Here is a 14,846-nt window from a genome sequence, read left to right as displayed (position 1 = left end):
TGGGTGAGCATTAATGTCAATTCTACCATGATAGTCCTGTAAGTGTCCACTGTGCTTGGTAAAAGTAAAGAATCAAATTCTAACCAAGTCTTCACATGATTTCTATCAAATTTGCAAGGGGTCTTGTTTTTTTTTGGTTTTTTGGGTTTTTTTTAAGCTCTAGTCTATTCATTCTTTGGGCAATATGGCATTTTCAAGCTGCCAAGGGGTATCTCAGTTTGAATGTACGTCTGTCTCTCTCTTTTGCTTAGAGGAAAAATCTGCTCTGAGCCTGGTCCAAAGAATGGGCTGCAAGTGGTGTCTTTGGCAGGGTCTGGCTACAGCAACACTGATCAGAGCTATTTTCTTACTCTCTCCTCACTGTGACAGTGAACTCGTGACTTTACTAACTCATGACTTTACTCCTTTTTCTGTTCACACAGCTGGAAGTCGAGGTTGTGGATATGAACGGAAAAACCATTGACGGTCCAGTCCGCCTGGATATCTCGGTCATTGATCAAAACGACAACAGGCCGATGTTCAAAGAGGGCCCCTACGTTGGTCATGTCATGGAGGGATCTGCCACAGGTGAGTCCATGCCAGTCCCAGCTCAGTAAATAGTGCCTGAACAAATTCTCTTTTGATAAATGCGTTATCATCACATCGCACGAGTTTTCTTGCTGATTTTGTGGCTCACTGAACAGAACGCTTTTAGGACAGCAGGTAATGATTTTTGCAAAACAGTCGAGACTCTGCACTGAATAAAAAAAGAAAAAGGACAAAAAAAGAGAAATTATTTGGAAATAAGAGCTTTGATATAGGTTCATATTTTTTATTAATCTCTGGAATCACCAAATAGGATACGATTAAGATTCAAACCAAGTAACATGTACAATCTGTGCAGAGTGGGAATTTCACCTTTTTTTCTGTAAGTTTAGGTACTGGAAGGGTTATTTTTTATTTGTTTATGTAACATAAGTCTAGTAAATAACACAAACAAATGGAAAACACATTATGAATAAATTAATATTGTAGGGTAGATTGAAATACTGAACAATGCTGATAAACAGATGTAAATGCAGACACAACAGTTGCAACAAAACAAAACCACGTTGATAGTTAAAGTTAGTAATGAAAATGTTCTGATTAAATATCCTGTTGATTTTGTCTGATGAGGAAATTCTACAATAAAATATTGTTTCAAATTTTAATGTGGGTACAACCATCCAAGTTAACTCTTAACTTATATCATGTGATCTCTCTGGTGAATTTTGCATTTTCATTTGCATGGGGAACTGGAGTTCTCCATGTTTAAAAACCTGTGGGTGTGAAATGCATTACGAGCTGCTCCTTCAACAGATTAAAATTTCAAGGTAAATGTTTATTTACCTCACTTGTGACAAGCATGTAATGAAGATATTGATGTTCTTTTCTGTCAAACAAGAAATGTTTCAGATTTGAGAGTATGGCTGCCAGTGGAACACTCTTTTCTGTTGTAGTACAGTTTTTAGCTGGCAATTCTTTTTTTTTATGATCCATAAACTCTCCTTGCTTTTCCTTTTTTTCCTGCTCCTTATGTTGAAGTTTATACTTCTGATTCAGTAGAGATATTTCTCAGCCCAGATTCCAGTGAATTCTTCTGTAATAGTTTCATCCATTTTCTCCTATTGCCGTTTTGTATTGACCCAGGTATCATTTAGCATTTTGATTGTCTTTCCCATTCGCCAAAGTTTGAATAATTTTTCTCAACTTTCCTTTCCTTACCCTCCCTCCCTTCCCTCCTGGTATTCATCACATTAAACTTCATAACCTCATTTGCCTGGTGTCAAAAGCACCAATGCTTGCAGAATTATTTTGTGCACAATTGAACTCGTAGAATCAGGGTTGGCTGGAATCAGTCACAGCTCTCTATGCAGATGGCACCCACTCAGCCAAGATTTCCCTGTGTTTACATCAGTTTTCCATAGTTCTTCACAACTTATGGCACATATCTTCAAATTATTCATCAGGCTCTGCTATTTTATCACAGTGATTATCAGAGAATATTCCTAGCTGGAAGGGACCCACCAGCTGTCGTGCTGTTCTGAATCAAAGGTTGCACTGCACAGCTTGATAGAAATCTTGATGTGTTTGCATGTGAGATTCCTGAATCCTTCCCTTTGGATTGCAATTGTGCTGCATTTCATTTTTGAAGCTGCAAAAGGAAGGCTTTGCATTGGATGCATAACCTTTTATCACAACCACCTTCCTTCATTCAAGCTCTGAATCAAACCCACTCACTGAATTCTGCTAAAAATAAAAAATGTTCAAGTAGGTGTCTAGGATTTGCCTTGATGTTTCCTGGTTAAAAGTGTAAATTTCCATGGATTCCAATATTTGCATGAGAGAGGCACAATTATGTAGAGAAAGATGCAAATATACTGGACTGTGAAACTCATCTGAAGGATTTGGGGGCCTTTTTAAAGCATTCAGATAATATAAACTTACTTTAAATTATTGATTACAGGGTTCCTGTGTGTTTTCCTGTCAGGCCATAATTTAATCAGTCACAAACCCAATGGAATTCTCTAGTGATTTTCCACTCATTTATTCACTCTAAAATTAAACTTCGGTGTTGTCTATTCATCAGCAATATCAGAGAATTACTGCTAAATAAATCTTGGAGCATCAAAAATGTAAATATATAAATCTCAATTAAAAAAAAAATAAAAGCATTAGACTTTCTTGGTGTTTCTCTAAGATACATTTTCCAGCTTTTTATTGTTTTACAAAGTGATTTTTTTCTTCCTTAATGATTTGAAGATTAATTCCTTAATTAGGGAACAACATAGAAATTACAGTGAAATGTGCCACGCCCCTTTTAAGAACCCTCATTTCTCTGCTGTTGGAGACAGGTATAAATCCACCAAAACTGAAGAAAACATGGAAACAGTGTGCAATTTTTGTATTTATTTAAACTGGCTATGAATAATTAAAGAGTCTTTTGAGCACATTCCCAGTGAGGATGGTTTGGATGGTGTTTAAATAGATTTTTCATGTCACTAAGGCCATTCACATTTTTGTGTGTGTGATTTTCAAACTCACGGTAAACACCACTGGTTATTTGGACAGCTACAATTTATGTACCATCACATTTCTGGAGAGGCAAAAATACCTGCCTATAATTACTAAGAATATAAAGTGGATTACAGTGAGTATTCATCTGAATTTCAAGCTAGGGCTTGCCAGATCTTATAATTAATGATAAAAATATGTGACTGCTAGGTGGTATTGCTACAGATTTCTTTCTTGATATATCGTTCCTAGGGAAATTTAATAATATAGTTAGTTACAGTAAATTATATACAGTAAATTAGCTTTTTTCAGGGAAAATTGTCATGGTTCTGAAAATAGCCCAGAGTCAAATCCTAACAAAAGTACGCTTAAACACGTGCTTAAAGTGACCACAGATGTACTGAGATTTCTATTATGTCTTTTCCTGGAGGAACTGCAAACTTGGAGGCTATTTATTATAAATAAATACGTTGGAAGGCCAGTAGAAACTGTTTGAAGACAGAGGAACCAGTTTGATTTGTTGTTTTTTATTTATACCAGATCTCATTTCTGCATGAGGCTGCAGTCAGCATATATGTACCAGGAAAATAATGGCTGAGCCTGATTCAGTGACACTGATGGCAATTTTTGGACTGACTGTAATGGGTTTTGTGTTCGCTGTACTGCTGATTTCTCATGTTTTTGTTTTCTGAGTTATGACCCAGTTTATTTCCTGTAGATCTCTGATTTTTCCAGCTGCCAGCTCAAGGGTTGAGGACCTGTGTCTTGCAGCAGCCTCACCTCAGCACATTAATGAGGGTGACTCCAACCCAGTGGATTCCATAGGCAGGCAGAAACATTTGGATGTCTCACTCTTTAAAGGTTGGAAAGTGGAGGAGGGTTAAATGAACTTGGCAGCCACCTCATTTCTCTTGCTAGAGGCACTTAACAGAAATTATTTTAAACACATTTGACATGATGTGACTTACAACCATATGCTGCAAACCCAGTGGGGTAAAATCTTAACTGCAGTGCTTTAGCAAAATTGCTTGAGAATTGCATTTTAAAAAAAAGAACTTGTTTTCTGTGCTGCACAATAGCCTGGATCCATTGCATTCCAGCCAAGGAGCCTGGACTGACAGATGTCTATAAATAATTGCTGGAAATAAAGGAACACTTGGAGACATTTAGAGAGGAAACAGAAGGAATTAAGAAGAATAGCCTAGAGGGTTCTTCAGTATCATAAAATAGTAATTTGTAGAGATGGATAAAGCATGAGAAAGGGGCTGAGTATCATTGGTAGCTCTGCACTGGAAGATAGTGCAGTGGTTCAGGTAAATGAAAACTGGTGCTGAAATGGTGCCTTTTTATCGGGAAAAACTTGCCAGGATGGTTGGTTTGCTGTTTTTTTATACTTAACCTAACAACAAGTTTAGTACATAAATTAATAGAAATGGGATTGTATATGATAGATGGAGTCAAAAGAGTCCAGGAAAGGGAAACAACAGGCAGGCTGGCCTAGCAAAGTGGCAAAAATAAATATGGCATCATTGACTTTTACACACCTGCTGCCGGCTTTGATACATTTCAAATATTATGGTACAGCTTTTCAGACTCTCTTTATCTGCTCCTTGCAATCCTCGCTAGCCTGTGGCAGAAGAAGGTTACCAAAGCTGTAAAATGAATCAAATTGCATTGAATTTGGTGAAGTCTCAAAGTCTTCTTCTTTCTTTTGACCTATAAATCCCACGGGACAGAGGAAAATCAAAGGGTGTTTTTACAGGTCGACTTTTTGCTGAAAGATTAAAAATAAAAATCAAAAAAAATCAAAAAGAGCCATTAGAAAAGGATAGTAAAGGATATCATATCTTGTTATATGGCTAAAAGTAGAATCTGGAGTTTTCCAGTCTTCTGATTCTGCCTGCACCAGGGTTAAGGTGACACTTGAGTCTTTTTGTCACAGAAATTACTGTGTTCTGCATAAATGTTTATTTGTTGATGCTTTATTGAGTCGGCGTTTTTGCAGCAGGAAACTTAGAAGTATCTATAGATCTGACCTGCAAAGCAGAAATATCTCAGTAAATTCACCTCAAAACTATCTCAAAATTAAATGTTTGAACCTGAAGTTTTTTGATTCAGAGCAGCACCACTCGCAGCAATACTTTGATTTCGAGGAGATTTGAAATGTCAAATGTTACATATTTAATTATGAAACTTACTGCTATGAGCTCTTGTGGAAAACAAAAGAATAAATTAGAATGAAGCTGTGGGTGAGGAAGCCTCTGAGTCAAAGGAAGCTAAAGAATACACAAAACTCTCTTTTTGTTAAAATCACCCTGTTTCACAGCTTTTCCCCAGTCCTTCCTACTGGAGATGGGATGCTCAGCTTTGGGTGTAACTCAGCAGAGCAGTTTTTAAGTTCCTTTGCTTCCAGATGTGTGCAGTTCTGGGCAGACTTGAAAACTTGCTGATGGCAAACTTTCAGCCATCCTTTCTTAGGGCTAATCATCTGCATTTCAGCAAAACTCTGCTCGCTGCCTTGAAATCCTTTGTAATCGGCCCTGTAAATGTAACGGATGTGAACTAGGTAGAAACATCTGTAATGTCAATATTTAAATTTCCAAGCCAAAGCCAAGCAGAAGCCAGGCTAATTATGCACAGCTGCTTTGTATATCCCAGTAGGAAATTTTTTCTCAAATCTGTGTGGAATAAAATACAGATGTCTATGAATATGGTTATTGTGTGTATGTATAGACATGTATTTTTATATATATGTATGATGTGCATATACTGCAGAGAGATGAGTATATATAGACACAAATATTATTTGATCTTTTAGTAGGGATTCTGGTATATTTGAGTTACTGTGTTGAGTTACAGGATGGAAAGAAAAGATATGTATTTACTAATAATGTGTTTTATTGTGGCAGACAAAGCTGTACATCCACTGTTATCTGCCTGTTGGAAATTGAAAGGAGTAGCCCATTAAAGCACTTACCAAGTAATTAACAGGTTCCCAGGTATGCAAGTGCAGTTAAACCAGTGCATTTGGAGGAAATTAAAATAATCTCATGTGTAGCAATTAGCAGTTTGCTCAGCCTGGGTCTGTGATAGGAGTCTCTGGGAGCAGGAGGCTGCAGCCCACTCCAGGGTTCAATTAGTCCTGATTTCCAGCAGAAATATGTTAAATGCAGGAAAGGCTCCAGACCAGCTTAGGTGCACAGGTTGAAATACTGGCCAGCTTGGGAGGACTGGGAATGAGTCACCCTCTTCAGTCCCAGACAGAAAATTCCCTTTGCCTTTCTGTACAAGTTATTTGTGTGCTCACTGTCCCGCCTCCTAAAATGAGCTTTCTTCTGCTTTTCCATACTTACACACCAGATACACGAAAAATCACTCTTATGGCCAGATCAGCATCAATGCCTGATGTTAAAGGCTGTAAAAACATTGTGGTCTCTGTGCCTTGGATAATTTATATGGTGAAGAACTCACACTTCCACTCACAGAGCAGTGGAAACAGCAACGGTTGGAGATTTTGGCTCCTTTTGCATTATAGCCCAGGTTCATGAAATAAAAATAAGCATGTTTCTTAATTAAAGAACAAATGAAGTTTTTAAAAAAATGCTGCAGTCCTTGCTGGGTACTGGAACACAAGGTCTCAAATGAATTTGTGTAATTTGGGGTGTAATTCGGGATGTAATTGTTTGCAAAAGGAAATTTATGCACTAATTTACTTACCAGGTTTTTGCACCTGGGCTTTTGCACCTGCTTTTTGCATCTCCCTCTGTCCTCTGAGAAAAGAGAGGGATGAGCTTTAAAGCTCCAAGCACTTTGGACACATGAGATAAACTCATCCATGTAATCAATTTATTGAAAGGTCCTGCAGTGCCAGGATAGCATTATCTGGAAAAACTCATGGCTGTGTGGCAGACTGCAGGGAGAGAGCATGTTGCAGCCCTCTGGGCAGGCTTTATTAGTGATATAAACCTTCAGTTTGTGTTTATATACTTCTAAATCACCCTTTGTGGATATTGCCTTGCCATCACCTCTCTGCAGGCCAGCAGCCCTGCAGGCTCTACAGGAGTCAGGGGCCTGGCAGCATCTACACTACCATATTTCATCCAGACCCTTTAAAAGTGCATGAGAAGGGTGATAAATCCCCAGAACCTGCAATCATGTGCCATAAATCGATGATATGATTTGAGGCTGGTGGCAGGGACGCAGCAGCTGAAGCCCCATCCCGCCCGCCTCGTCCTCTCACTGAGCTGGACATCAATCCCAGGGCTGTGTCACCAGGGGTGGTGGCTGAGGAACATCGTCCCCTCTGACAGCAGGGCCCTGCTGTGCCCACTGCCCCAAGAGCCAAAGGAAAAAAGCCTATAAAGTGTCATTGCAGGCAGGATTTGCCTCAGTGGGCATTGCCAGCATCAGGCAATAGACAGAGCCATCCTGCTTTCATTGTGGGAGAGATACACAGGTGAATGGAAAAGCCACCACTGCACAATGGCAGGATTATTTATTCCTTTGCAGGTTAACCTGATTGATTTCCCCAATTTTATTTGAAAGAAATTATCAGATAGATAGTGTCTTTAAGAACAAAACCAGAAAAAGGAGAAAAGAGATGTCCTTTTTAAACTGTAGGTTCATATTTTTCTTTACTTTTTTTTCTCTCACTTTTCCCTTTATTTCATGCCCTCACAGTTTTTCTCTCCTCACCATTAAATATAGTTCTTGGGGTTTAAATTGCAGTCTGTAATCCCATAAAGTCAAAAAAGTTGCATTTTACCCTTGGAAGAGTGAAAGAAATTGCAATAGGAAAGGAAACCTTAGTGAGAATGACCTCACAGTAATCTATTTTTTCAGTATGAGAAGTTTGTGGTATTTTATAGCAATATTCAAAATAGTTTGCTTGGCTTTCAGACATTGAGCACAACTTCTAGAAAAAGACATTCTTGGACTTCTTCTTCATTCAGATCACATCTGTTAAATACAGAAAATGTCACCTTTGCACACCACTATTCATTTCCACACACAGTTGCACTATTTCTGTGTAGCAGTTTTCCATGGCTGTCCACCAAAAATTACATTTACGTTTAGAAATCAAGCCCTCCTGGTGAGCACCACTAATATGCTTGAAAGTAAGTAAGAGAAGCTATTTTAAGATGACACATTTGTACCTGAAGAGCTTTCAGGTAATGTTGAAAAGCTTATTATTGGCTTTCTTGTGGAGGGAAAGGGGGAAAGGTGCTGTCAGCTGGTGCTGTTAGGATCATACTTAGGGAATATGATAGACAGGTTGAAGGTGAGATCTCACAGTTCTTGCTTTAAATCCATCTCCTGCTTGTACGTGTCGGAAACTCCAGCAGAAAGGTCTTTTGAATGTGCTTTGTAGAAAATATTAACAGATACATATTCAAGACAGTGATTTTTGGGAATAAAAATGTAGCTCATCATTACTATGATTTAAGCACAGAGCAGTAAAATATATTGAATATTCTTTTAATGGAAGCGCCATGACTTCGGTTCCATGGTTTCAATTTTGTAAAAGTCAATAATATGAAGGCAAATAAATTTTGATTTCAAAGTAAAAGTAGAGAACAACTTGGATAAAGAATTTTAACTGGTTTTTCCTCAGTCCTTACTTATTATACTTAAAAGCCACTTGTCATTTGAAAATGGAAAGTACTGTGTGCTAAGAATTATATTGGGGACAGTAGTGGAAGTTTTCTTGGACAGTTCTGTCCCAGCTCCAAATCTGTTTTTTAACAGAGTGCTTATGCAGAATGTTCTATTCTAAAAATTAGTGTGGGTAAAACATGATTTTAAGAGTACTAGAAATATTTAATAATTGTTTTAACAGACAGGAATATTACATTAAAAAAGTGATTATGTATAAAATAGCAATATTTGCCATGCAAATATTATGGCAGAACATATAGCACCTCCGAGAAAGGAGGTGTACATTACTGGATGAAAATGTTTCAGTTTCCTCTGTGGAATCGCTGAGAGAAAAACAAAATATGATTTCCATTATAAAGGTAAAGAGCACAGTCTACTTTTAACGTCATTTCATTTTAATCATCAAAAGCATTGTCAGGAAATGTGGCAGGGAAATTTATTTTTAGCATGGTTTTGAAATTGAGAGACACACCTCAAGACAAAGCTACTTTAATTAATGAAATAATTTGCAATACACTGCAGGTCTTGTCCATGGGGTCATGTGATTACTCATTCAATTAATATATTATGAATTTTCTTCCAGTCTACTCGAGGGTGTAATTTTATTAAGCACACATGAAAACTGTATTGCTTGGCCTCGCTGCTATAGGCTTTAAAAAAGCAGAGTTTAGTCGATCTCGCAGAGGGAGATAAGAAAGATGTTTTTCCCCTATTGGGTGGAAAGTAAAAAAAACAAAGTAAAAAAAACCCCAAACAACCAAACCCCCCCAACTCTGTGCATTCATTTCATCAAACCCTTTTTACTTGTCACAAATGAAGATGCTCCAAGCAGAAGTCTCTCATCTGTAGTGACAACCTTTGGGCTTTGAAAATATTGCCGGTCTCAGTATGTTTTTAGAATCTGAATTTCATGATGTTTGATTAAAAAGGAATCTCTTGAACAGTCATTCTCTTTCACCATTAACAGTTATAAATACAGTATCTCTCTTTAAAGGAGCTTTAAATTTTTAAAGAGGTGTTATTTAAAAGTTTTTTATCTGTCATTTCTTGCCATCAACCCTGTGCTCCTGTGGTGTATCTGAGAAGTTTGGAAGGCGTCTGAAACACTGAAGTGAAAGAGAGTGCTAGTGAGAGACCTCTGTGGTTTGCTCTTAAATGGCAATTCCTTGTGTCAGCTGGGATTGGCAAGTTGTGAAATCAATGGATGTAGGAATGTCAGTGAAACTCATACAAGCTCACTATTGCTGAAAGCCTGTGTACTACAAATCTGAGTCTTTGGAGATGAAATTGGCAACCATCCCTATTTAGCACAGCAAAAATCATCCCTGCTACACCACGAGCTCTTTGATTCAGAATATGGCCATAATGTAGCCCTGGGTTTGTTAGAATATACAAAACTTCAGAAGCGTGTCAGCATCTCAGCTTGACTCTGTATGGGATGTTGCTTTCAGGATTTAATTCACTAGCTTAATTTTCTTTTATATTTCATTGCATGAACCATTAATTAACGTCATTGATCTGGCAGTTTGAATTCTTTAGCACCTGCAGCACCTTTTCTGGAAAGCTTCATACCTAAGTACTGCTACCCAAAGCACTCTCTAAATTCTCTGAGTCAGCACCTAGGTAGCATTTTTTACTCTTCAAAAAGTTCTCCTCTGGGGCAGAGCACCAATTATAAAAATGCAATCACAGCAGTTGCATGATATTAAAATAAAACTTATGCAGTAGCACATAATAGCAAATCAAACTGTTAAACACTATAGAGTTTCCTCCTGTATGCAAGAATAGGTTCTTCCTCCCACAGGCTGTGGAAGTGCCACAGTCAGAGGAATTTTAACCTTTCCAGGGTTGGGCTGGGGTTGAGCGAGCCCTGGAATCACGGAATGGTTCGGTTGAAGGGACCTTAAAGCCCATCCAGTTCCACATGGCAGGGACACCTTCCACCAGACCGGGTTGCTCCAAGTCCCATCCAGCCTTGGACGCTTCCAGAGATGGGGCAGCCACAGCTTCTCTGGACAGCCTGTGCCCGGGCCTCACCACCCTCACAAGGAAGAATTTCCTCCCAATATCCCATCTATCCCTGCCCTTCTTCTGTTTAAAACTGTTGTCCTTGTCCTGTCACTATCTGCCCTATAAAAATCTCTATCCCTCCTTTTTACGAGGATGAAGCCAGGATGAATGTAAAGCGAATGAGCATCCTACTGATGCGTTTCAATTGAACTTGCTTGGGATTCTTCTGCTAAGAGACATCAGTTCATTGTCTTAAGGCAGAAAAATGGGATCTGGGTACTTGGGATCTGGGGTCTACATTCCACTCAGACACAGTAACTCCAGTGCCAGCAGCAACTAGGTAAATTGGTTTCAGGTTTTGGTCTGCCAAATTCTGCAAAAATATGAACAAGTTGAAGGACTACTCAGATAGATTGTGTTGGAGAGAAAGCTCATGCCCTACAACCACTCTGAGAATTTTTGGCAAATAATGGCCAGACGCTGAATGAATATTCATATAAACCAAAAAAACAGAAATAACACTAAAATAATGTAATTCTGTTAATGGAGATACTGAAATGTCTCTGGTGTAGCTGGGAGCAAGTGGATTTTGCACTGCTGTACAAGGTTATCAAAGAGATGCAGGTTTAGCAAGCAAAGTTTACCATAGATTTAACCAATGTAACATGGGCAGAACTGCTCTTATGTCAACGTTTTGTACAGATGGCATGAGTGGTCCCCAAATCTGATTGACCAAAATTTGACACAGGAGCTGGGTTCCCAGCTGTGGAAGAGAAGGGCCATGGAAAACAGGAGCAGTGGAGACACATCAGCATGTTTTAACAGACAGGGTAATGGATCATGAAATTGCAGACATTACTCTTTGGACACACTCGCGAGCATTGTTTTGCAAACTTCTTCTTTTTTTAATTTAAACAGTTTTGCCTTCTCGATTTTAAGCTGAACTCTATCATAGCTTCTGTTAGAAAAAACCTACAGTACTCAAAATAATTATAAGACCAAAAGATAGACGTGCCTCTTGGGCTTGTTGTAATCTTGCTTATTTGGCAGTTTCATTTGGGGAGGTTACACTTTCAGCAGGCTTGGTGTGTGCTGCAGGCTTACTAGGAGGGAACTAAAGAATTGAAAATTTGCTCGTATTTTCTTAGCCAGAGAAAAAAGAAGTTAATAGTATAGTTTCTCTTTTCCAATTTCATTTTTTGAAGGCTTGCCTTTGCTAGTTAAGATAATATAGTTTAACCATCCTTTGGGCTCTTATTTTCTCATTGCTACAGCTGTATCCCAGAAAGCTGAAATTATCAGCTTCAGGCTTCATTGCTATTGAATAAAGTTTTAACTCATTTTTCTTTTTCCTTTTTTTTTAAAATTTTTTTTCCTTCAAGCTGAACAATCCTTTTGAAAGCAAGCAAGCAGGCAAGCCTTTTGTTTTTCCCCTCTTCCTGCTTTGCAGATTACAATTTGTCTGTTGGTTTCTTTACAAGTAGCTACTCCAACTGGAAAGTGTAGGGGAAGGACATCAAAATTCTGAATGTTTTCCTGGATCACTGCATAGATTAAAGCAGCAGTTACAGCATTATTAACATTCCCTTCAAAGCAGAGTGAGCAGAGGAGTCCGTGCTGTGTCCGGAGCAGCCCCAGCACAGACACGTCCCCAGCTGCTGATTGCGCCACCTCCTGCCAGGCACCACAATTTGGAAGCCATTTCTCAAAGAACCTTTGTTCAGAGTGTTTTGCTGCTGAATGGAGATGTCTCTTTCCTAAATGAAACTAGATCAAATTTCCTGATAAAGGCAGGGGTTGTTTTCTCAGACCTCATCCAGGAAGAGATGCTCTCCCACCCAGGCTGTAGCAGGGAGTTTGTTTATGCCCACCATGGCTCTATATTAAATATATTGTTCCATAAAAAGTGTTGTGATATTTACTCAGTGCTGGTACATCCTTGTATTACTTTGGTGTGCCCTGAGGGCTTTAAGCACTGTGCTCTGGAGTAGAGGAAAAAAGTCTTCCTCAGCTTACAGATTTTAGCCTTTCCATAAGCTGTGAGGATGGGTAGTGGTGATGCTGCTTAAATACTTCTAAATTTGTTTGGGCTGCAGCAGCCAAAGAAGTGAAAACATAAAAAAAGTGTTAATTAAGAGAAACTGAAAGAAGTAAAGGTTTCTTTGTTATTGTGGCTTTTCTCTTGCCAATCTGATATACCTTAGCTGCAGGCTAGTCCCTCATAGGCCCAGGCATTACAACCTGTTGAATGCTAAATAGGTGGTGTGGACCAACATTAATGAGGATCAGTGGAGCAGCCTCCTTATTCCTGCCAGCCAAAGGGAGAAAAGAAGGGTATTTCACGGTTTGCTACTCTGCCTAGGGACACCGAATTTACATATGGCCTAAAACTGCTGATCAGAGCTAATCTCCCTGATCATTATAGCTTGAAGAAAGGTTTAAAATTCAGGATGTTCTGAAGGTTTTTTCTAAACAAAAATAGGCTGCATGAAAGTGGGCCATTGGCAAGCCAGGACTGTGTGCTGCTGCCAAGAATTTTAATGGCCTGATGCTAAGCACTGAGGACTTGTGGTCCAGTAAAACTTTTTGTAGTTTTGCTCACAGATACTTGCTCACTTTATTCTGCTTTCTCAAGCCTACACTAAAGTACACTTTTTCCCCAGACTGATCTGAGGGGACTTCAGTGATCGACAGTGGGACATGGCTGCTTCATAGAGCCTTGGCAGCAGACATGGCTCTTGTGATTGCCATGGGATGTCCTTAAATCCTCCTCTCCTTGACAGTTTTCCTAGTGGGATGTGTCAGTTTGCAGCTGAGGCTGTCTCTTCATTCCTATCAGTGCATGGAGAGAAGGGACACAAAGCTTTTTGGGATGGGGAAGCCTCATTTCTCCTCACTTTTGTTTTAAAGGCGTGTAAATTAATTGCCAGCTTTTGCCTTTCATTCTTTATGATCCTGATCCCAGGACAGCTGGAAGCTGAGGGGAATGTACCAGCTGAGAATGGTGCTTGTTTCCCCACTCTCCCAAAATTCTCATTTATGTCAAATTTTGGAGAAAACCAGAACCAGCTAGTTTATTTCTAAATTACTTCCTGCAAGTGGCAGGATTTAATCTGTGGATCCATTTTGGTTTCATCCACAGATGCATTTACAGATCTCCTGCAGATTTGGTACAACTTCCACCATTATGCAGCATTTGCTTTTATCCAGTAGCTAAAAAATTAACACCTTTCATCTTTGCTTTGTAGTGCAAAGGGGGAGATACTTTCAAGAAATGAAAGTCCTGGTCAAAAATTGCGACTGCAAATTGTTTTCCCCACTGAAAAAGGACTGGGAAAAAAAGTGTTATTTTTCCTATTGTTTTGTTTTGTTTATTTATTTTCCTGGGGCATTAAAAAGTGAAAAACTGAAAAAATAAACACTCCACTGAGTTGTCCATTTACCAGAGCTGTGGAGAGACAAACACTGAAATGTTTGCAGAGGCTGATAGCCATGAGGAGAAGCTGGGGAGGTCTCTCGTGGGCACTGTGTTTGTACCATTCCACCCACGCTTTGTTTCGTGGCCTCTCTCTGATCTCTGTGTAGTATCTTTTCTTTCCCCGTGGCTGTAGCAAATCTGAGATGCCTCACACCTTCCAGAGCTGCATGTTTCCTCACCTCTCTGACCCTGCCCTGCTTCTGTCATGGCTCGTGTTGAGGAGTAGTCTCAGAGTGCTTCAGAGCTATGAGGGCACGGGCTTAATGTGGATAAGGAAGGAATTGAAATAATTTTGCCTTACAGCACTGTTGACCTCTTCTGCATCACATATGCTGTGTATTTTCTCATGTGTTAAACTGCAAACTCCAGAAGATGGATTTTGTAACTTTATTTTTGTTTAATTTATTTCTTCAAGGGTACTGATTTGGGGGATTCTTTTTTCTTTAAATGTGTAAGAAATATTTTCGGGAGAGTATCTTGGGTATCTGAAGTGGCTTTGATAGTCTCAGCTTTGATGTGAGTTGTGACCTTGTGATCCGTGACACACTAAGAACTTCAGTGCCCATAAGCTGCCAAGAAATGTGTATTTCTGTGTGTTGGTAGATGGCACTTTTTGAAATACATTCTTGCTCATGTAAATACATATTCAGAGTCTTTTGTTGCAAAT

General features: G+C 39.1%; 1 protein-coding gene across 2 annotated transcripts in view; it reads left to right on the top strand.

Moving 5' to 3' along the window:
* The window catches only part of CDH13 (cadherin 13), a 446,705-nt gene that overhangs the window by 258,588 nt on the left and 173,271 nt on the right, over positions 1-14,846 (top strand). For both annotated transcript variants that reach the window (XM_042027121.1, XM_042027120.1), the window contains exon 6: positions 423-567. In XM_042027121.1, coding sequence (XP_041883055.1) covers positions 423-567 — 145 coding nt within the window. The remainder of the gene's footprint in view (positions 1-422; positions 568-14,846) is intronic.

This window comes from Corvus kubaryi, unplaced genomic scaffold (assembly GCF_017639235.1).
Source record: "Corvus kubaryi isolate FWS band 111438036 unplaced genomic scaffold, C.kubaryi_AGA036_p1.0 37300, whole genome shotgun sequence".
NCBI lineage: Eukaryota > Metazoa > Chordata > Aves > Passeriformes > Corvidae > Corvus > Corvus kubaryi.
The sequence above is the reverse complement of the archived record's forward strand: the minus strand, read 5'-3'. Positions and strand labels throughout refer to the sequence as shown.